This window comes from Carcharodon carcharias, chromosome 11, assembly GCF_017639515.1.
Source record: "Carcharodon carcharias isolate sCarCar2 chromosome 11, sCarCar2.pri, whole genome shotgun sequence".
Lineage (NCBI taxonomy): Eukaryota > Metazoa > Chordata > Chondrichthyes > Lamniformes > Lamnidae > Carcharodon > Carcharodon carcharias.
Genome location: NC_054477.1, coordinates 38,676,062 through 38,697,128, shown reverse-complemented (window position 1 = coordinate 38,697,128; position 21,067 = coordinate 38,676,062). Strand labels below are relative to the sequence as shown.

General features: G+C 48.9%; 1 protein-coding gene across 1 annotated transcript in view; it reads left to right on the top strand.

Moving 5' to 3' along the window:
- Positions 1-2,520: 2,520 nt before the first annotated feature.
- exosc8 (exosome component 8) overlaps positions 2,521-21,067 on the top strand; it is a 44,227-nt gene continuing 25,680 nt past the window's right edge. The window contains exons 1-5 of the mRNA XM_041198544.1: positions 2,521-2,741; positions 7,812-7,848; positions 8,020-8,083; positions 16,282-16,355; positions 19,056-19,101. Of these exons, the coding sequence (XP_041054478.1) occupies positions 2,629-2,741; positions 7,812-7,848; positions 8,020-8,083; positions 16,282-16,355; positions 19,056-19,101 (334 nt within the window). The 5' untranslated portion in view covers positions 2,521-2,628. The remainder of the gene's footprint in view (positions 2,742-7,811; positions 7,849-8,019; positions 8,084-16,281; positions 16,356-19,055; positions 19,102-21,067) is intronic.

Genomic DNA, 21,067 nt, shown 5'->3' with positions numbered 1-21,067 from the left:
CCTAGTTTTACAATTCACCAGGATACTGGTCTCAGCATGGTTCAGGGGAAGAATGTCCTAATGGTACAGCTCCCACTTTCCCAGTACTGGTGCCAGTGCCCCATGAACCAAACCCCATTTTTTCCTCACAAATCTTTGAGCCACATGTTCCTCTGTTTGATCTTATCTATCTTATGCCAATTTGCTCGTGGTTCAGGTAGTAACCCAGAGAGTATTTATTACCTTTGTGGTTCTGCTTTTTAATTTAGCTCTTAGCTGCTCAAGCTCCTTCATCAGAACCTCTTTCATGGTCCTACCTATGTTCTTGGAACCCGCTTGCACCATGACAACTGGATCCTTTCCCTCCTACTCCAAGTTCCTCTCCGGCCTGGAGGAGATGTCCTTAACGCTGGTATTGAGCAGGTAATGCAGCCTTCAGGACTCATGGTCTTGGCAGCAAAGAACAGTATCTATCCCCATATCTGTACCATCCCTTACTGCAACTATTCCTTTTTACTCCCTTGACTTGAGTGGCTCTCAGCGCCATGGTGCTGAGGTCAGTTTGCTCATCCACCCTCCAGTCCTTGTTCTCATCTACACAATTTGCTAAACCTTGAACCTGTTGGACAATTGCAGGGGCTGAGGCTCCTCCATTGCCAGTTTCTGGATCCCCTCATACCTGTCTCATCACAGTCACTCCATCCTGTCCTTGACCACAGACCAAATCAGAAGTACTTAGCATAAGGGTTGTGACTGCCTCCTGGAACAAAGTGTCCACGTAGCTTCCCCCTCCCTGATGTGCTGCAGTGTCTGAAGATTGGACTCTGAGACAATTTCCTCGAGCTTCAGACATTTACTGCAGATCTTGTTGAAGTGGATCACACTGGTGTACACCACTTCCCACACACTACAGCTGTATTGAAGTTCTCATGGAGGCACTCTGGTGCAGTACTGAGGGAGTGCCGTGCTGTCAGAGGTGTTTTCTTTTACATGAGACATTAAACTGAGGCCCCACCTGCTCTCCCTGGTAAACGTAAAAATCCCATAGTACTATTTGGAATTCTCCAGGTGTCCTTGTCAATAGCTATTCCATCAATCAACAATGCCAAAACAGTAATGTAATGAGAATATATTTTCACTGTGTAGGAATCAGGTGTATGGAACGTTTGCTTATAAATAGAGTTGCTTGATGCTTCTTTTTTATTTGTTCATGGGATGTGAATGTCACTGGCAAGACCAGCATTTATTGCCAATCCCTAATTGCTCTGGAGAAGGTGGTGGTGAACCATTGTCTTGAACCACTGCAGTCCATCTGATGTAGTACGCCCACAGCATGGTTAGGAAGGGAGTTCCAGGATTTTATCTCAATGACAGTGAAGGAATGGTGGAAATTATCCCATCACATTCCTGACTTGTGCCTTATAGTGGACAGGCTTTGGGGAGTCACGAGATGAGTTACTTGCTGCAGAATTCCCAGCTTCTTGTAGTTTTATTATTTATATGGTTGGTCCAGTTCAGTCTCTGGTAACCCCCAAATGATGTTGGGGAACTCAGCGAGGGTAATACTGTTGAATAGTAAGGGAAGATGAACATCCTCCAATTGCCTGGATGAGTGCAGCTCCAACAACACTTAAGAAGCTTGGCACCATCCAGCATGATGCAGCCCGAGTGATTGACAACCCGTGCTTTACTTTACTCTACTTTAAACATTCAATCACTCTACCACTGGCACACAGAGACAGCAGTGTGTACCATCTGCAAGATGGTAGCAATCTGCAGCAACACACCAAGCCTCCTTCAACAGAACCTTCCAAACCTGGAACTTCTGAAGGATAAGGCTTGGGCATGCTGCATGCAGGCACAGACTGTTTCATTATCTTTGGAGTTATGAATGATACTGGACTGTGCAATCATCACTGATAACCCTCACCCTGACCCTATGTTGGAGGGAATGTCACAGATGAAGCAGCTGAAGATGGTTGGGCCCGCAACACTACCCTGGGGAGTTCCTGCAGAGCTGCCTTGGGGCTGATATGATTGACCGCCAACATCTTTCTTTGAGCTAGGTAAGGCTCCAAGTAGTGGAGTGTTCTGTGATTCTTGCAAATGTAAGGTTCGTTTTGTGAATAAGCCTGTTTAAAAACCCAGATGAACTCTGACTTAATTACATAATACTGACAACCTGCTGTTTGTCAGCATTATTTGTATACATCCAGTGCAAATATTGACCATTTTTGGAGCAATCTTCATTCCTACCTTCAAAACTTTCATAAAATCATGTTATTTACAGTATGAATAGGCAATGGGTGATATCCATTGTAAAACTGACATATTGTATTGTGATTAAAAAATACGAGGAAGCAAAAAATGGAGGGCTTAATTTAATCTTATTAAAAGTGCATTTAAATATTTTTAAACCCCGATGAGATGTATGCAATCCGATTAAAGTGAATTGGAAGGTGTGCTGTGCTTCAGTGCAGAGTAGCTCCCTGAGTCTGTAGACAGCAGCTGTCAATCATCTTGATAGAAGGGGTGGGGACTTGGCCGTGATTTCAATACCGCACATTCAACACAGCAAGATAAAACCCAAGCACCGAAGAGCGGGGGCAGTTCGGAGATTGCGGGACAGGGAGCAGAAATATCAGCAACATGAGGGTGGCGGACTCGGCATGGCCAGTGTCTCTGAGCCCAGCCGAGTGGAATCTGCCGATCCGGTTATCGGGCTCACATGGTTCAAGGAGCGAAATGGCGGCTGGATTCAAGTGAGTTAGAGAGGGAGGGAATGAGGAGGGAAGGAATGAGGGGAGGGGAGGCGGTGAGCGAGGGCATGGAGGTGGGAGGGAATGAGGGGAAGGTGGTTGAGGGCATGGAGCGGGGAGGGGTTGGGGCGAATGAGGGATAAGGGGGAGGGAGGGATCGAGAGAATGAGAGGGAGTGGAGGAACGGGAGGGGAGGGGGAGAGGAACGGGAGGGGAGGGGGAGAGGAACGGGGGGAGGGGGAGAGGGCGGGGAGAGGGAGGGGAACGGGGGGGGAGGGGAGGGGAACGGGAGGGGAGGGGGAGAGGGAGGGGAGGGGGAGAGGAACGGGGGGAGGGGGAGAGGGCGGGGAGAGGGAGGGGAACGGGGGGGGGAGGGGGAGAGGAACGGGGGGGAGGGGAGAGGAACGGAAGGGAGGGGGGAGGGGAATGGGGAGGGGGAGGGGGGAGGGGAATGGGGAGGGGGAGGGGGAGAGGGCGGGGAGAGGGAGGAGAACGGGGGGGGAGGGGAGGGGGAGAGGGGAGGGGGAGAGGAACGGGGGAGGGGGAGAGGGCGGGGAGAGGGAGGGGAACGGGGGGGGAGGGGAGAGGAACGGGGGGGAGGGGGAAAGGGCGGGGAGAGGGAGGGGAACGGGGGGGGAGGGGAGAGGAACGGGGGGAGGGGGAGAGGGCGGGGAGAGGGAGGGGAACGGGGAGGGGAGGGGGAGAGGAACGGGGGGGGGAGGGGGAGAGGAACGGGGGGGGAGGGGAGAGGAACGGAAGGGAGGGGGGAGGGGAATGGGGAGGGGGAGGGGGGAGGGGAGAGGAACGGAAGGGAGGGGGGAGGGGAACGGGGAGGGGGGGAGGGGAACGGGGAGGGGGAGGGGGGGAGGGGAGAGGAACGGAAGGGAGGGGGGAGGGGAACGGGGAGGGGGAGGGGGGGAGGGGAACGGGGAGAGGGGAACGGGGAGGGGGAGGGGGGGAGGGGAGAGGAACGGAAGGGAGGGGGGAGGGGAACGGGGAGGGGGGAGGGGAACGGGGAGGGGGAGGGGGAGGGGGGAGGGGAACGGGGAGGGGGAGGGGGGGAGGGGGAGGGGAACGGGGAGGGGGAGGGGGGGAGGGGGAGGGGGAGAGGAACGGGGGAGGGGAGGGGAGGGGGAGAGGAACGGGGGGAGGGGAGGGGGAGAGGAACCGGGGGGAGGGGAGAGGAACCGGGGGGAAGGAGGGGAGGGGGAGAGGAACCGGGGGGAAGGAGGGGAGGGGGAGAGGAACCGGGGGGAAGGAGGGGAGGGGGAGAGGAACCGGGGGGAAGGAGGGGAGGGGGAGAGGAACCGGGGGGAAGGAGGGGAGGGGGAGAGGAACCGGGGGGAAGGAGGGGAGGGGGAGAGGAACCGGGGGGAAGGAGGGGAGGGGGAGAGGAACGGGGGGGAAGGAGGGGAGGGGGAGAGGAACCGGGGGGAAGGAGGGGAGGGGGAGAGGAACCGGGGGGAAGGAGGGGAGGGGGAGAGGAACCGGGGGGAAGGAGGGGAGGGGGAGAGGAACCGGGGGGAAGGAGGGGAGGGGGAGAGGAACCGGGGGGAAGGAGGGGAGGGGGAGAGGAACGGGGGGGAAGGAGGGGAGGGGGAGAGGAACGGGGGGGAAGGAGGGGTGGGGGAGAGGAACGGGGGGGAAGGAGGGGTGGGGGAGAGGAACGGGGGGAAGGAGGGGAGGGGGAGAGGAACGGGGGGAAGGAGGGGAGGGGGAGAGGAACGGGGGGGAAGGAGGGGAGGGGGAGAGGAACGGGGGGGAAGGAGGGGAGGGGGAGAGGAACGAAGGGGGGAGGGGGGAGGAGAGGAACGAAGGGGGGAGGGGGGAGGAACGGTGGGGGAGGGGAGGGGGAGAGGAATGGGGGGAGGAGGGGAGGAACGGGGAGAGGAGGAGGAGGGGGAGCGGAACCGTGGAGGGGAGGGGGAGGGGGAGAGGAACGGGGGGAGAGGAGGGGGAGGGGGAGAGGAACGGGGGGGGAGAGGAGGGGGAGGGGGAGAGGAACGGGGGGGGAGGGGGGGAGAGGAGGGGGAGGGGGAGAGGAACGGGGCGGAGAGGAGGGGGAGGGGGCGAGGAACGGGGGGGAGGGGAGGAACGAGGGGGGAGGAGGGAGGAGAGGAACGAGGGGGGGAGGAGATGGGGGAGGAGAGGAACGAGGGGGGAGGGGGAGGGAGGAGGAGAGGAACGAGGGGGGAGGGGGAGGGAGGAGGAGAGGAACGAGGGGGGAGGGGGAGGGAGGAGGAGAGGAACGAGGGGGGAGGGGGAGGGAGGAGGAGAGGAACGAGGGGGGAGGGGGAGGGAGGAGGAGAGGAACGAGGGGGGAGGGGGAGGGAGGAGGAGAGGAACGAGGGGGGAGGGGGAGGGAGGAGGAGAGGAACGAGGGGGGAGGGGGAGGGAGGAGGAGAGGAACGAGGGGGGAGGGGGAGGGAGGAGGAGAGGAACGAGGGGGGAGGGGGAGGGAGGAGGAGAGGAACGAGGGGGGAGGGGGAGGGAGGAGGAGAGGAACGAGGGGGGAGGGGGAGGGAGGAGGAGAGGAACGAGGGGGGAGGGGGAGGGAGGAGGAGAGGAACGAGGGGGGAGGGGGAGGGAGGAGGAGAGGAACGAGGGGGGAGGGGGAGGGAGGAGGAGAGGAACGAGGGGGAGGAGGAGGGAGGAGGAGAGGAACGAGGGGGGAGGGGGAGGGAGGAGGAGAGGAACGAGGGGGGAGGGGGAGGGAGGAGGAGAGGAACGAGGGGGGAGGGGGAGGGAGGAGGAGAGGAACGAGGGGGGAGGGGGAGGGAGGAGGAGAGGAACGAGGGGGGAGGGGGAGGGAGGAGGAGAGGAACGAGGGGGGAGGGGGAGGGAGGAGGAGAGGAACGAGGGGGGAGGGGGAGGGAGGAGGAGAGGAACGAGGGGGGAGGGGGAGGGAGGAGGAGAGGAACGAGGGGGGAGGGGGAGGGAGGAGGAGAGGAACGAGGGGGGAGGGGGAGGGAGGAGGAGAGGAACGAGGGGGGAGGGGGAGGGAGGAGGAGAGGAACGAGGGGGAGGGGGAGGGAGGAGGAGAGGAACGAGGGGGGAGGGGGAGGGAGGAGGAGAGGAACGAGGGGGGAGGGGGAGGGAGGAGGAGAGGAACGAGGGGGGAGGGGGAGGGAGGAGGAGAGGAACGAGGGGGGAGGGGGAGGGAGGAGGAGAGGAACGAGGGGGGAGGGGGAGGGAGGAGGAGAGGAACGAGGGGGGAGGGGGAGGGAGGAGGAGAGGAACGAGGGGGGAGGGGGAGGGAGGAGGAGAGGAACGAGGGGGGAGGGGGAGGGAGGAGGAGAGGAACGAGGGGGGAGGGGGAGGGAGGAGGAGAGGAACGAGGGGGGAGGGGGAGGGAGGAGGAGAGGAACGAGGGGGGAGGGGGAGGGAGGAGGAGAGGAACGAGGGGGAGGGGGAGGGAGGAGGAGAGGAACGAGGGGGAGGGGGAGGGAGGAGGAGAGGAACGAGGGGGGAGGGGGAGGGAGGAGGAGAGGAACGAGGGGGGAGGGGGAGGGAGGAGGAGAGGAACGAGGGGGGAGGGGGAGGGAGGAGGAGAGGAACGAGGGGGGAGGGGGAGGGAGGAGGAGAGGAACGAGGGGGGGGAGGGGGGGGAGAGGAACGGGGGGAGGGGGAGGGTGGAGGAGAGGAAGGGGGGAGGGAGGAGGAGAGGAACGAGGGGGGAGGGGGAGGGAGGAGGAGAGGAACGAGGGGGGGGAGGGGGGGGAGAGGAACGGGGGGAGGGGGAGGGTGGAGGAGAGGAAGGGGGGAGGGAGGAGGAGAGGAACGAGGGGGGAGGGGGAGGGAGGAGGAGAGGAACGAGGGGGGAGGGGGAGGAGAGGAATGGGGGGGGAGGAGAGGAACGAGGGGGGGGAGGAGGAGAGGAACGGGGGGGGGGAGGGGGGAGGAGAGGAAGGGGGGGAGGGGGAGGGGGGAGGAGAGGAAGGGGGGGAGGGGGGAGGAGAGGAAGGGGGGGAGGGGGGAGGAGAGGAAGGGGGGGAGGGGGAGGAGAGGAATGAGGGGGGAGGGGGAGAGGAACGAGGGGGGAGGGGGGAGAGGAACGAGGGGGGAGGGGGAGAGGAACGAGGGGGGAGGGGGAGGAGGGGGAGGGGGAGAGGAACGAGGGGGGAGGGGGAGAGGAACGAGGGGGGGAGGAGGAGAGGAACGAGGGGGGAGGAGGAGAGGAACGAGGGGGGGAGGGGAGGGGGAGAGGAACGAGGGGGGGAACGAGGGGAGGAACGAGGGATGGAGGGGAGAGGGGAGGAACGAGGGGGGACGGGGAGGGAAGGGAGGAGGGGGGAGGGAAGGAACAAGGGAGGGGGGGAGGGAGGGGGAGGGTTGGGGGGAGGGTTGGGGGAGGGAGGGGGAGGGAAGGAATGAGGGAGAGGGGGAGGGAAGGAATGAGGGAGGGGGCGAGGGAGGGGGAGGGAAGGAACGAGGGAGGGGGCGAGGGAGGAGGAAGGAAGGAAAGAGGGGGGCAAGGGAGGGGGAGGGAAGGAACGAGGGAGGGGGCGAGGGAGGGAACGAGGGAAGGGGAGGGAGGAAACGAGGGAGGGGGCGGGAGGGAAAGGAAGAGAAGAGAAGGGGAGGGAGGGGGAGGGGGCGGGAGGGAAAGAGAGGCAGGGAAAGGGCGGGGGAGAGAGGGAAAAAGAGAGGCAGGGAGGGAAAGAGAGAGGGAATGGGGGAGGGGAAGTGGGTGAGCGCATGGAGGTGGGAGTGAATGTGGGAAGGGGGAGAATGACGGAAGGGAGGGGGTGTCAGCTGTGGTGGAGAGAGAAGGGCGAAGGACAAGGGAGAGAGAGAGACATTGGATGTTTTCAAGCTATCTTATTTAGCAGGTGGCCGATATGAGGAAAATAAATTAAGATAGCATTACGAATATTTGAGTACATTATATGGTTCTGAGATATTTTAATATTGTTATGAATCAACAGTAAAACCTGATGGTATGAAGTGTTGTGGAAATGTGAATGTTTAAAATGTTTCTAATACACCTGTTGTAACTATTCTATGATGCAGTATAATAATCGAGTGCAATAAACTTGACCTAGGTCCTTTTTCCCTTTCCCTTTTTTTCAGAACGGTAGAACCTTTGGAATACTACAGAAAATTTCTGGTAGGCTATTTCTCAGTTTAATCTCTTGAAAATTACTTTTGAAAGGTTTTGGGAGAAAATGTGTATACCTTTAAGAGACATGGAATGTTCCTACAATGACTCTCAATCCTACGTTTGCACCATGAACAATGATGCTGAAGTCTTCCTAAATGGTATCTGTTTGTGTTTTAGAAAGAAAATTGTCGACCTGATGGTAGGGAGCTGGGTGAATTCAGAACAACGACTCTCAACATTGGTGAGAATCCAACAATTAATAAAATGCTTCCATTTGTAAAATTCTAACCTGATAAATTGGTAAGCTGGTACAACACTTTCCTGACTACCTCATGAAGTGAATTCCTTAAAGTGAGAACAAGTTTTTTGAATCCTGTGACAGCCTTTTGTCTCTAAACTGATGTTTTGCTCCATGGCGTTCGACTATGTTAAGCATTGCTTGGTGTGGTTCAGGAGCCCCTGTCTGACATGGAAGTCTCTGCTGCATTTGCTGCAAAGGAAGACAGTGGGCTGAGAAGGTGCACAATTTACTGTCCTCTTTTTTCTGGGACATTTTCTCAGCCATCTGAGCATTTTTGTTTCTGCTCGTCTCTTCCAATTCCCTTCCAAACAGTCAGCCTCCAGAGGTCATAGTCATTAATGACTGTCTCCCAGTTGTCAGTGTCAACATCCGACATCTTCATATCCCGCTTAAGGTGGCATTGTAGTGGAAGTGTGCACGCCCAGAGGGTTGTGACCCAGTGGCCAGTTCACCATACAGAAGATCTTTGGGCATACGGCTGTCATCCAACTGGTGAATGTGGCCAAGCCAACACAGACATTGTTGGTTTAGCAATGAGTGTATGCTGATGGAATTAGCACACTCCAGTACCTCTGAGTTGGTAACTTTGTCCTGCCAAGAGATGCTGATGAGAGGGCTGAGACAGTGAAGGTGGAAATTGTTCAGCTTTTTTTCCTGTCTAACATGTGTTGTCCAGGTCTCACCAATGTACAGGAGTGCACTGAGGATGCAGACTTGGTAGACTCGCAGTTCGGTGTTCTCATTCAGGTTGCTGTTGTTCCACACTCTCTTACTCAGTTTGACAAAGCAGCTGCAGCTTTTGTGATGCGCACGTTGGTTTTAACATCGAGACATATTGCTGGTGATTGTCGTGCTGAGATATACGAAGCTATCAATAAGCTCCAGCGTCACATTGTCAATGCTGCAAGATGGCGGTATGGCAACATCCTGGACCATGACATTTGTCTTCCTGATGCTGATGGTCAAACCAAGCTCTTTATAGGCGTAAGAGTTTGTCCATAGTGGAATTGCTGCTGCAGGTATTCCTCAGCATGGAATATTAGTGTGACATTGTCAGTGTAGAGTAACTCTCTGATGAAGACTTGGCGTTCCTTTCACTTGGATCTTTGGTGATCAAGATTGAACAGCTTTGTCAGTTCTGGTATGTAAGTAGATACAATCATTAGATGACCTGAAGGCATATGACAGTAGCAAATAGAAGAATATGCCAAAGTTTGTCGGTGACAGAACACAACCCTGTTTGACCCCACTACAGATCTCAAAGGATTCCAGTGTTGCCTTGTCATGGCTTATCTATCATGTTGTCATGAAAAGAGGAGAGCAACATTGAGCAACTTTGGTGGGAAGCTAGTTTTCTTTAGCAGTTAAACAGATCCTCTCTGCTCTAATGGTCAAATGCCTAGATGAGATCAGTGAAGGCAATATAAAGGAGTCTTTTTTGTTCATGGCATTTCTCTTGCAGGTGGACCAAGAAGATCATATCAATTGTAGATCTTCCAATTCTGAAATCTGTTGTGAAAATGTTTATTTCCATGATTCAAATCTTGTTGGAACATAACTTTTACTTGTGGGGAAATTAAATTTGTAAATGTAAGGTAATTGAAACGCTAGAATTCAGAAGTTGCCAGATCACCCAAGGTATTTACACATCAAAGGTCCTTCCATATCTACTTACAAGGTCAGAGTTAGAAGGGTGAGAGCCATAGAATGGCAGGCGGACCTGTTCAGCTGGGAACCTGAAGACAGTAAGTCTGAGGAGAATTGCCCTGTCTTCATTATTCACTCTGCTCAATTGGGCTGTGGCTCAATAGTTGCGATTTCTGTGGTCGCCCTTGTTCTTGTGCAGGGTCACGATCTCTGCATCACACACATCCTGGGGCAGTAACCTCTCCCCCTAGCAAAGACACAGAAGCTTGTGCAGATGTTGTAGGAATGTCATTTCCCATGCTCGATGAGTTCAGTTGGTATAGTGTCAACATTTGGAGCTTTGCCAATGGCAAGCTAATCAATAGCTTTGCTAAGCTCCTCCAGTTCGATATCCAGTTCTGCCATGACAGGGAGGCTTTCTGTGATATCTAGAGCTTCCTCGTTGACAGTGTTCTCCCTAGAATACAACTCAGAGTAGTGTTCCATCCATCTCTCTGTTTATTGCAGTTGGTGATGATCTCCCCTGCCTTTGTTTTTAATGGACCCGTTGCCTTTGCTGATGGACCTGTCGCCTTTTTGATTCATTTGTACATGCCCCTGACATTCCCTGTGTTGAAAGAAAGCTGGGTATTCTGGCAGAGTTTGTAACCAGTAGTCACTGGAGCACTGCCGAGCAATTTGTTGGACTTTACTTTGACTGGCTCTTATTGCATTCAGAGTTTGCTCTCCTGGATCTCTCCAGCAATTAATGAGGGCGGACTACTTGGCTTCAATGACAGGCTCCATCACAGTGATGTTAGCCTTGAACCAATCAGCGTTTTTCTGTTCTTGCTTCCTACATGTTGAGAATGTACTATTGTAGATGGTGTCTTGAAGCATGTTCCCATTTTGCTTCTGCACTCGGTGTGGGAATACTTGAGGGTGCATGTTCAATTGAATCACGGAAATGTTTTTATCTAGATTGGTTGATGTTGATATGAGGATAGCTTTTCTGCTTTGAATGAAAAAGTTTCAAGGGTTGCGTCCTCACCCTAGTGCATGCCAGCGAGTGATTTGTATAACAATCAGTGTTGTGGTAGTTGTGTGTGTTGAGAATGCTGTTCAGAGAGTCACATCTTGTTATGATCAGATCCAGCTGGTGTCAATCCCTGATTTTGGATGTCTCCAGAGTACATTGTGGTATGGTTTGTTCTGAAAAAAGGTATTAGTTACACAGAGCTTGCGGTAGCAGCAAAGCTCAAGTAGTCTCTCTGTGTTCTCATTTATTTTTCCCAGGCCATGATGTCTGAGACAGGAGGGCCATGCCTTATGATCTATGTCCACTCTTGAAATCCCCCAGGAAGTAAAGATGTTCTGATTTAGAGACTCTGTTGATAGTAGTGTCAATCTCCTCACAGAACTGGTCTTTCACATCTGTAGTGGAGCACAGTGTTGGAGCATAGATACTTATGAGGTCAACTGACTGAATTGAGATGGAGTGAATATGTTCTGAACCATTTGTGGGGGGAGGAGTCTATCATTGACAGTATTGAGTTCCTTACAGCAAAGCCTACACCTTGCTCATTTGTTTCCTCTGAACTCTTCCCCTGCCTGATGAGCAGGTAATGTTTTTCTTTGTGATCTGCTGTCAGCGAGCCAGGTTGCTAGTAGGGAAGCCATGCCGATATTCAGCCTACCAAGTTCCATGTTGATCACAACTGTCTTGTGCATGCTATTGACCAGCTACAAGTTGTCAGTCCCATGCAAATGGTCCTGAAGTTTGAGCTAGCCAGTTGAAGAGTTGACATCTTTTTAGATTGTTGGTTTTGTTTGTTTGCCTGATGTGATGGATTCCATCGATTTAGATACACTAAGCTCCAAGCTCCCATTGAAACAGAAGGACTGTGCCAGGTTACCACTTGACTAGTTGAGGCCTGCCTGACTTGAGTGGAAACAAAATGGTCTCTCCCACCATCGGAGACAGCCCATAGCACTGTTCTCTATGCCAAACGAGTTGGGCTTATCACTTGTAATTGCTGTCTCCTGTGTTGTATTAACAGAGCAGTGAAACTGATGTGTCCTCTCCAGGGTGCAAGCCTGAGCAAAATTTATGGAGACCCTGGGCTGCCCAAATGTCAGGATCCTCTCTTGACCTCTGCAGTTGAGTCCAAAGGAATGCAAAGCACTATGTTTGGCGCTGTCTTGGTTGCAGGTGTTACCAGTAGGATTATATATTTAGACATCAATTCACCTTTGGGCTCCACTAGATTTTTTGTTATGGGTTTATCCCCTTAGTCTTCAACTCTTCTCAGTTATCCACAAGGTAGTGGAGCTATTTGTCCATTGCTGGGAGTTTGGCTCATGAGTGCCAGGGTGTGCCCACATGCTAGTGGGCCTGTACACTATATGTCTGGGAGCCAAACCTCCTCCAGGTTCCTCTGAAGCATTAACTTAGGGCTTCCGGGGACCCAGTTTCCATGTGTTGCCATGAGGAGGCACAGCTGAGGACATGCTGATGGAGAGCCTGTGTACTGGCTATAAATTTGGGGTTTTGAGGTATAAAAACCTTCTTAAATTAAAATATCTAGATTCCGAATTTTTAATTTAGAACAATGGAGTCCTCAGTTTTGCTGTGACCTAACAAGGTAAGAAGGACCAGTATTTATGAATCAAGTAGAATTTATTAAGCAAGATGTTTTATATACTTAAGCAGTAAAGACAACGTGGAAGTTTTTTATCACTCAAAGCCCAGGCTTCCTTGAGTACTGCCAGCACAAACTGTCTTTCTTCTTCTTCTCTTAGGTGATGTTGCATTGAACTGTGTCGCAGCAGAATTACAGCACAGAAACATTAGTGAAACTCCAACTTTTACCACTAATTCTAACTGTTCCTCTTTCTTTATCAGGAAATAGTCCAAATTAACACTTTTTCATTGGCTAAGGGTGAGGGTCACCTGGTGTCAGCCCACCTCTGTAACTAGAGATATGTAGGCTGAAGACAAATGTCCATCTTTTATTTCCTGGGCCCCAGGAGTTACATTCCATTGTGAACATGTGATACATCATCTTTAGATACAGATTTCACTTTTTACATTCATTAGGCTATCAAGAAGAACAGCCATTCTCTCAGACAGAGCAGCTTTCCGGTTCTCGGCCTGCTTTTAACTGTTTGATTGTCTTACTCAGGCAGAAATTCAAGCTGAACTATTTAAAAGGTGATTAAGTTAAAATCCATGAATGTTACTTCAAACTGATGTAGAACACTAAAATTTAGTAGCATTATCAAAATCTTATATGACTGCGAGAGACTTACATACTTGGTTCTTTCTTTTTTTTTGCATTGCTGCTAGCCAGCTGTGTGGGCCGAAAATTAGAAGCAAACAAATGCACAAAAGTGGAAAGCATGCTAACTGTATTTACCCACACACACTAGACACATCATTTTGATCTGTTGGATACATTTTTTTTGAATAATTGGTGCCATAACAACAGACTGTGGCTTGAGATAACTGTAATAAGGGCAGAAAGCTTGGAGAACTAACACTGCTAGCTTTTCAGGGCACAGAAAAGTTTATTGAAATTATGCAGGGCTATTGATATAGCTATCCAATTAATTTCAGTCTCCTGCTCTTTCTTCATAACTTTCCAAATTTTTCTTTTCATGTTTTAATCCATTTTTATTATGGATGTTTCTATTGCATCTGCTTGCACCACCCTTTCAGGCAGTGAATTCCATATCACCGCAACTTGCTGTGTTGAAAAGAAATGTTTCCTCTGGTTCTTTTGCCAATCAACTTAAATCTGTGTCCACCAACCCTCTGTCACTAGATACAGCTCTTTAGTTCTTCTCCAGGTAACATCCTTGATTATTTGAGGGATCCAAAGCACGGTTTGTGCCGTGATTTTACACAAAGCAGGCCCCAAGTACACCTCAGCTGATTGGACCCTGCGTTGTTGGCGTTATTCTGAGCCACACGTTAACCAACATTTGTTACTAGCTGCTTCAATGTTCACTACACTTCTGAAATTTGTATCATCTTCAGACTTTGAAATTGTGCCCCATCTGTTGATACACAATAAAAAGAGCAATGGTCATAATACCGATCCCTGGGAATAGGGCCGTCCTTGGCAGGAGTGCGGGGCCCGGGGCTAATCACACTTTGTGGGTCTCCTGTAACATTTTTAGACAAGTTTCCTCTGACGACTGGGCCCCTGAGCGTGTGTGTGAAAAGGAGAACCAGCAGTGTCCCAGCTACTGAGCACTCGGTTACAAGCATGCACTGCACTGTTGACTGTGATAACTGTGTCACACACAAAACTACATCTTGCTTCCAAGGCTGAACATAATTGTTGGCTCTCCTTTTGTTAGGGAGAAATCCATGGTCTCTAACACACCCCACACCCCAACTGGAGAAAACTCTTAAGGCCGGAATTTTCCAGCCCCTCATGCCAGAGGGATCTTCTGGGTCCCTGATGTTATTAGAGATTTCAGTCGCTTGCCAGCCCTGCCACAAGGGAACCTGCCATGGGGGGGTGCGGGTGGTGCTGGAAAATTTCAGCCTAAACGTCAGTGTGAGGACATTCATTGCATTCAACATTTTAAAAAAAGTACAAACATGATGCAATAAATAATTCAACTTTTTAAAAAAAAATAACTATCTCCCAACATTAAGGAAATGTTAGTTGCAAATGCTTACTGGAAGCAAAGTAAAATAAAAGTGTATGGCTTCAATGGTCTGGGACTGAAAATAAACACAGCAAGTGAGTGACTTACCCCACAGGTTGGATGCTATGCGCTATACACTCGCTTAAAATACATTAACTAGTTCAGAATAGTTCATCTTGACCCTCTGCGGTTAATGAGAGTTGGAATAAAAGCAGTTCCGCTGCTGCAGCTGAGGTCTGTGCTGCTGTTTCCAAGGGTGATGGACAGTGCTGAGCCAGCAACGTGCTTCCGGTCACCCAGCCCACTGCCTCAGCAGGGATTTACCTCAGTTCATATGGCTTTAATCTGCTTTCTCTTCTACTCTTTTATGAGTTTTGGAGAGGGGATAGCTGCTTCGTTTATTTGCTTATCTCCATCAGTAAGCACTAATTTTGACCTTAAGAGTGTGAGACGGCAAATTAGCTGGTATGTACGTATGTACTACAGGCTGTATTACATCTGACACTGTGACGTCAACCACCCGCCACCGCTGCCGCCGCGCCCCCCCCCCCCACAAAAAAAAACAAACGACCAAAGCACAGGCCCAGGGCAGTTACCCTGATTCACCGTACCCTAGGGATGACACTGCCTGGGGAACATTACTGTATCTTTTCCTCCAGTTATAATTGGGGTGTTGTAAACAGTGCGAGCAAAGCCAGAGTTTGTCCAGTTTATCCCAACCACTAAGTGATTAATGCTTTAGAACACACTCCAGGGTATGTGTTGTTCTTCACAGCATGTCCAAATGTAATTGGCTTCTTGCTATATTTGTTATATGTATTTTATTAATTCACTTGATAGATGATGTTGGGCAATGACAACCAACTTCTTACAACTGAGAAACAATTGTATACAATTTATTTAACTGAGATCAAGGTGGCACATTGTAACTTAAAATATCAGATAGTGTCATTTCATCTAGAGTGTACATACTCTTGCCACAGCTATCTATGTGTCTATCTATGTTTCATCCCTTAGGGGTGAAATTTAACTTTTGGGAACAAAATGCATGGATCAACCAACCGTTTAAACTTTAGCGAGGGTGTAAAATCAAATGGAAATTAGGAGGGATTAAATTAATTGCATTAAATTTAATGCTCATTGCGCTACTCCAGCCTATCTCTGTAACCTCCTTCAGCCTTGCAGCTCTTCAAGAACTCAGTGTTCTTTCAACTTTAACCTTTCATGCATCCTCCACTCTTTTCACTCCACCTGCTGTGCATTCAACTATTTTTGCCTTAAGCTGTTGAATTATTTGCTCACCTCTCCTTTGAGACCCTTCTTAAAACTTACCTCTTTGACCAAGCTTTTTGCTCACCTCTACTAATGTCAGTGTCAATTTTTGATTAGCCACACTCCTTGTATTTTTTTCTTACATTATAGGAGTTACATAAATGCAAGTTGTTGTATATGTAGTAGTGAGGGCTGAAAGAAAAAGAGCAGTAAGTATAATACTGGTTTAAATCTGCTCACTCATTAAAATAATATTAATTATACACTAAAAGGCGGCGTTAGTTCGGGTCTTACAATTTGTAATAAAATGATGAGCAATGAGAAGGGTGCACAGTATATATTGGTACATTTATTAACCACTGGTGAGACTAGTAGGATAGTAGATCTTTTAAACTTTGTCTGTCATTACAATCTATGACTCTATAACATGGTATAGATAATGTGTAATATTTGATGTCCCCTAAATTGTATATTTTATTGATTACAAAAGAAAAAAAGCCTGTCACTGTTACAAAGGAGTTAAGAGTAACCATGTTTGAAAGTATTGCTTTCTAACTTCAGGTCTGATGTTACAGGTTCAATTACAACCGCGGATGGTTCTGCACTGGTAAAGCTGGGGAACACGACAGTTGTTTGTGGCATTAAAGTGGTGAGATATCAGCATTCAGTTTTTAGCCTTTATCTGTATTGCTTAAAATTTTGAGAAAAGAATTGCATGAATGTTTATACAGACAGTATGTTGATTATTTGAGTTAAAATCCTGGAACTCACTTCCTAACAGCACTGTGGGGATACCGACACTTCATGGACTGCAGTGGTTCAAGAATGCAGCTCACCACTATCTTCTCAAGGGCAATGAGGGATGAACAATAAATGCTGACGTAGCCAGCAAAGCCCACATTCCGTGAAAGAATAAAAAAAAATTGCACCCAGCTCCATCTGAATACCAACTTTCCCTGTTTCTTGCTGTTTAAAAAATATTCTGCTTTTCTATTTTTCCTTTCAAAATTCATAACTTCACACTTCCCTACATTATATTCCATCTGACATGTTCGTGGCCCCTCACTTAACCAGCCTACATCCCTTCCTAACAGCACTGTGAGTGCGCCTACACTTTATGAACTGCAGCAGTTCATGAAGGCAGCTCACCACTACCTTCTTAAGGGCAGTGAGGGTTGAGCAATAAATATTGGCCTGGGCAGCGATGCCCACATCCTGTGAACAAATAAATGAAAAAAACTAACTGTTCAGTTTATAAATATTATTTACTTCATGAATTGGAGAAGATATCATGTGATAGTTGGAGGATATGCATTTTTGTTTAGTCAGGTGCCTGATGTCATGTTTGAACCTCTGAAACAAGCTACTAAAAAATCCATGCAGTTGGAATTTCTGTTTCCTTCATGCGTTGCACACATGGAAACATAGAAACTAGGAGCAGGAGGAGGCTATTCGGTCCTTCGATCCTGTTCCACCATTCATTATAATCATGGCTGATCATCCAACTCTATAGCCTGCTCCCACTTTCTCCCCATACCCTTTGATCCCTTTCGCCCCAAGATCTATATCTAACTCCTGCTTGAAAACATACAATGTTGTGGTCTCCTTTCTATAAGTCCATTGATCAGAGATGTAGATTAGCAGGAAAATAAGTTCAGAGATTCTCCAGTATGTACATGGACTTTGGAATTAAATACATCAGAGACTGTCAAAACAGAGCACTGCTAAGCTTTCTGCTACTTATTGAGCTAGACCACCTTGGCTATTAGGGCATGGCTTGATCCCATTTCACTTGGTAGCTCATGATGAATTTGCATCTATCAGGCATACTTCAGATGAAGCATGCTTTTCACTTTTTATTATCAGGATAGTGTGCTATAATTGCATCCAAGTAACATCCTTAGGTCTACTTTTGATGTTTTGTAATGATCTTTCCATTTGCTACAGCATCCTTCTAGCTGTAATGAATTGACTCTTTTGAATTTATGAACTTGGCTCATTTGGTAACACTGTTTTCACTAGATCTAAAGGTTGTGGTTCCTAGACTTGCTGTAGGACCAGAGCATGTGGTGTAGACCCATGCTACAGTACAGGACTGAGGGCTTGCAGCTCTGCTGCAGTATGTTGGCTGCAGCGTTATTTCAGGTGGATGCAAAACATCAAAAATAGATTAATTATTCATTGCTTTTTGTGAGATTGTGCTGTGTGTGGAATGAATGCAATATTTTCCTATGTAATGTCTGCATTTCATAATAACATAAGAAATAGGAGCAGGAATAGACCACTTGGCCTATCGAGCCAGTTCCGTCATTCAATATGATCATGGCTGATTTGGGCTTCAAATTTTTCCGCCCACTCCCCATATCCCTTAATTCCCTGAGAGACCAAAAATCTGCCTATCCCAGCCTTAAATGTATTTATCCACAACCCTCTGGGGTAGAGAATTCAGAAATTCACAACCCTTTGAGTGAAGTAATTTCTCCGTATCTAGTTCTAAATAATTGTCCCCTTATCCTGAGACCGTGCCCCCGTGTTTTAGATTCCCCAATCAATGGAAACAATCTCTCAGCGTCCAGCCTATCAAGCCCCTTAAGAATTTTGTAGGTTTCAGTGAGATCACCTCTCATTCTTCTTAACTCCAGAGAATATAAACCTAATTTACTCAGCTTCTCAAACTAATTAATCATGTGTGAAGCCTTTTGAAATACTTGAGAGGTGGAAATAACTTGGTATCTGGCTCCTTATTAAAATTAGTTTGTACAATCTCACTATCTGGTACCAAGCAGACATGGATATATTACTTTTGGGTGAATTGGCTGATTTTAGTAAGATTTGACTGTATGGATGATTGCTGTGAGAAGTAGGGGGAATTGTACTGTAGTGGGATAGTTTTCTGAGCAGACTTTTATATTACTTATTTTATTGGACTATGTTCTAAACTGAAAGCACTGCATACTGATACTTGGAAGAGTAAATATTTCACTCTTAACATCTTGATAATGTCTTCAAATTGTTAATGTTAATTTTGGCAGATGCATGACATTCTGTCTTCTATTTCACCAGTTGGTAGAAAGAAAACAAAAATGTGAGGGGAAATAGCAGCAAATGGGCTCCATGCAGTTTTGTTTGGGATTCAGCAAGCTAAAATAGCTGTTAATGGTTACTGAGTACGAAACAACGTCTACTCTTATCAAATTATAATTTGTTCAGATTAAAGGAATTTTGTAATTAATGTTGAAAATGTGCAACATTATTTTAAAATTAAAATCGCTTGATACTTAGGCTCTTTTTTTAATGCAGATGGAAAAGTATTTTGTATAAAATGTTAAAATTACTTTTTACCTTACAGGAATTTGCAACACCAACAGTAGATGCATCAAATAAAGGATACATAGGTGTGTTACTGGTAAAAGACAAATTTACAATTTATCCTATAAAATTATAGTGGTATAATTGAGCTGTTAGTTTATTCAAATGAAATGTTAATTTCCTATTGTGAAATTAAGGTTTTTCTTGATTCACTCATGGAATGTGGGTGTCATTGGCAAGGACAGTATTTATTGTCCAGCCCTAATTGCCCTTGAGAAGAGGCGGTGAGCATAGCCTGTCATTGCCTGAAAGTTGTCCAGGTCTTCTTGTGTGCGGGCACAGAGTGCTTCATTACCTAAGGAGCTGTGAATGGTACTGAACACTGTGTAATCATGAGCAAGCACCCCACTTCCGAACTTATGATGGAGGGCAGGCCATTAATGAAGCAGCTGAAAATGGTTTAGCCCAGGACACTACCTTGAGGAACTCCTGCACCAGTGTCCTGCAGTTGAGATGATTGCCTTCCAAGGAACACAACCATCTTCTTTTGTGTTAGGTATGACCCCAACAAGTGGAGAATCTTCCCTTAACTCCTTAACTTAAATCTTACTAGGACTCCTAATGCCACACTTTGGCAAATTCTATCTTGATGTCGAGGGCAGTCACTCTCACCTCACCTTTGGAATTGAGCTCTTTTGTCCATGTTTGGACCTGGGCTGTAATTTGGTCTGAAACCTAGTGGTCCTGATGGAACCCAAAGTGAGCATTTGTGAGCAGGTCGTTGGTGAATTTGATCTTTTTTAGCATTGTGGATGACACCTTCCATTGCTTTGCTTTTGATTGAGAGTAGACTGATAGAGCAGTAATTGGCTAGATTGGATTTGTCCTGCTTTTTTTGGGTAGATTGCAATGTTGTAGCGCTGAGACAGGGAGTGCAGTAAGGAGTGCAGTTAATTGTTAGGGCCCATAGCCTTTGCTGTATATAATGCACTTAGCCATTTCTTGACATCATTTGGAGTGAATCTGTTTGGCTGAAGACTGACTTTTGTGATGCTGGGGACCTCAGGCTCATCCGCTCAGCATTTCTGGCTGAAGACAGTTGCAGCTGCTTCAGCTGGTTAGAGTCATAACCGGCACAAAGGAAGTTGGTTGTGGTTGTTGGAGGCTAATCACCTCAATCCCAGGATATTGCTGCAGGAGTTCCTCAGGGTCGTGTTCTAGGCCCAATCATCTTCAGCTGCTTCTTCGTTGATCTTCCCTCCATCACAAAGTGGGGATGTTTGCTGATGATTGCACAATGTTCACTACCATTTGCAATTCCTTAGATACTGAGGCAGTCTGTGTTCATTTGCAGCAAGACCTGGACAACATTCAGGCTTGGGCTGATACATGCAAGCAACATTTGTACCACACGTTTGCCAGGCAATGACTATCTCCAATATGAGATAATCTAACCATCTACCCATGAAATCAATGGCATTACCATCACCGAATCCTCCACTATCAATATTCTGGAGGTTACTATTGACCAGAAGCTGAACTGGACCAGCTATATAAATACTTTCGCTACAAGAGCAGGTCAGAGACTGGAAATTCTGAGGCAAGTAACTCACCCCATGTCTCCCCAAAGCCTGTCCACTATCTACAAGACCCAAGTTAGGAGTGTGATGGAATACTCTGCACTTGCTTGGATGAGTGCATCTCCAACAGCGCGCGAAGGTTTGACAGCATCCAGGACAAAGCAGTTTGCTTGATCAGCACCCCAACTTAAACATTCACTCCTTCCAAGATCTGCATCCAGTAGCAACATTGCCTACTGAATACAAGATGCACTGCAGCAATTCAGCTGTGCTCCTTTGACAGTGCCTTCCAAACCTGTGACCTCTACTACCTAGAAGGACAAGGGCAGCAGGCACATGGGAACACCACCACCTGTAAGATTCCCTCCAAGCCACAAACCATTGTGACTTGGACCAATATTACTGTTCATCACTACTGCTGAATCAAAACCCTGAAATTCCCTTCCTAACAGCACTGTGGGTGTACCTGCAC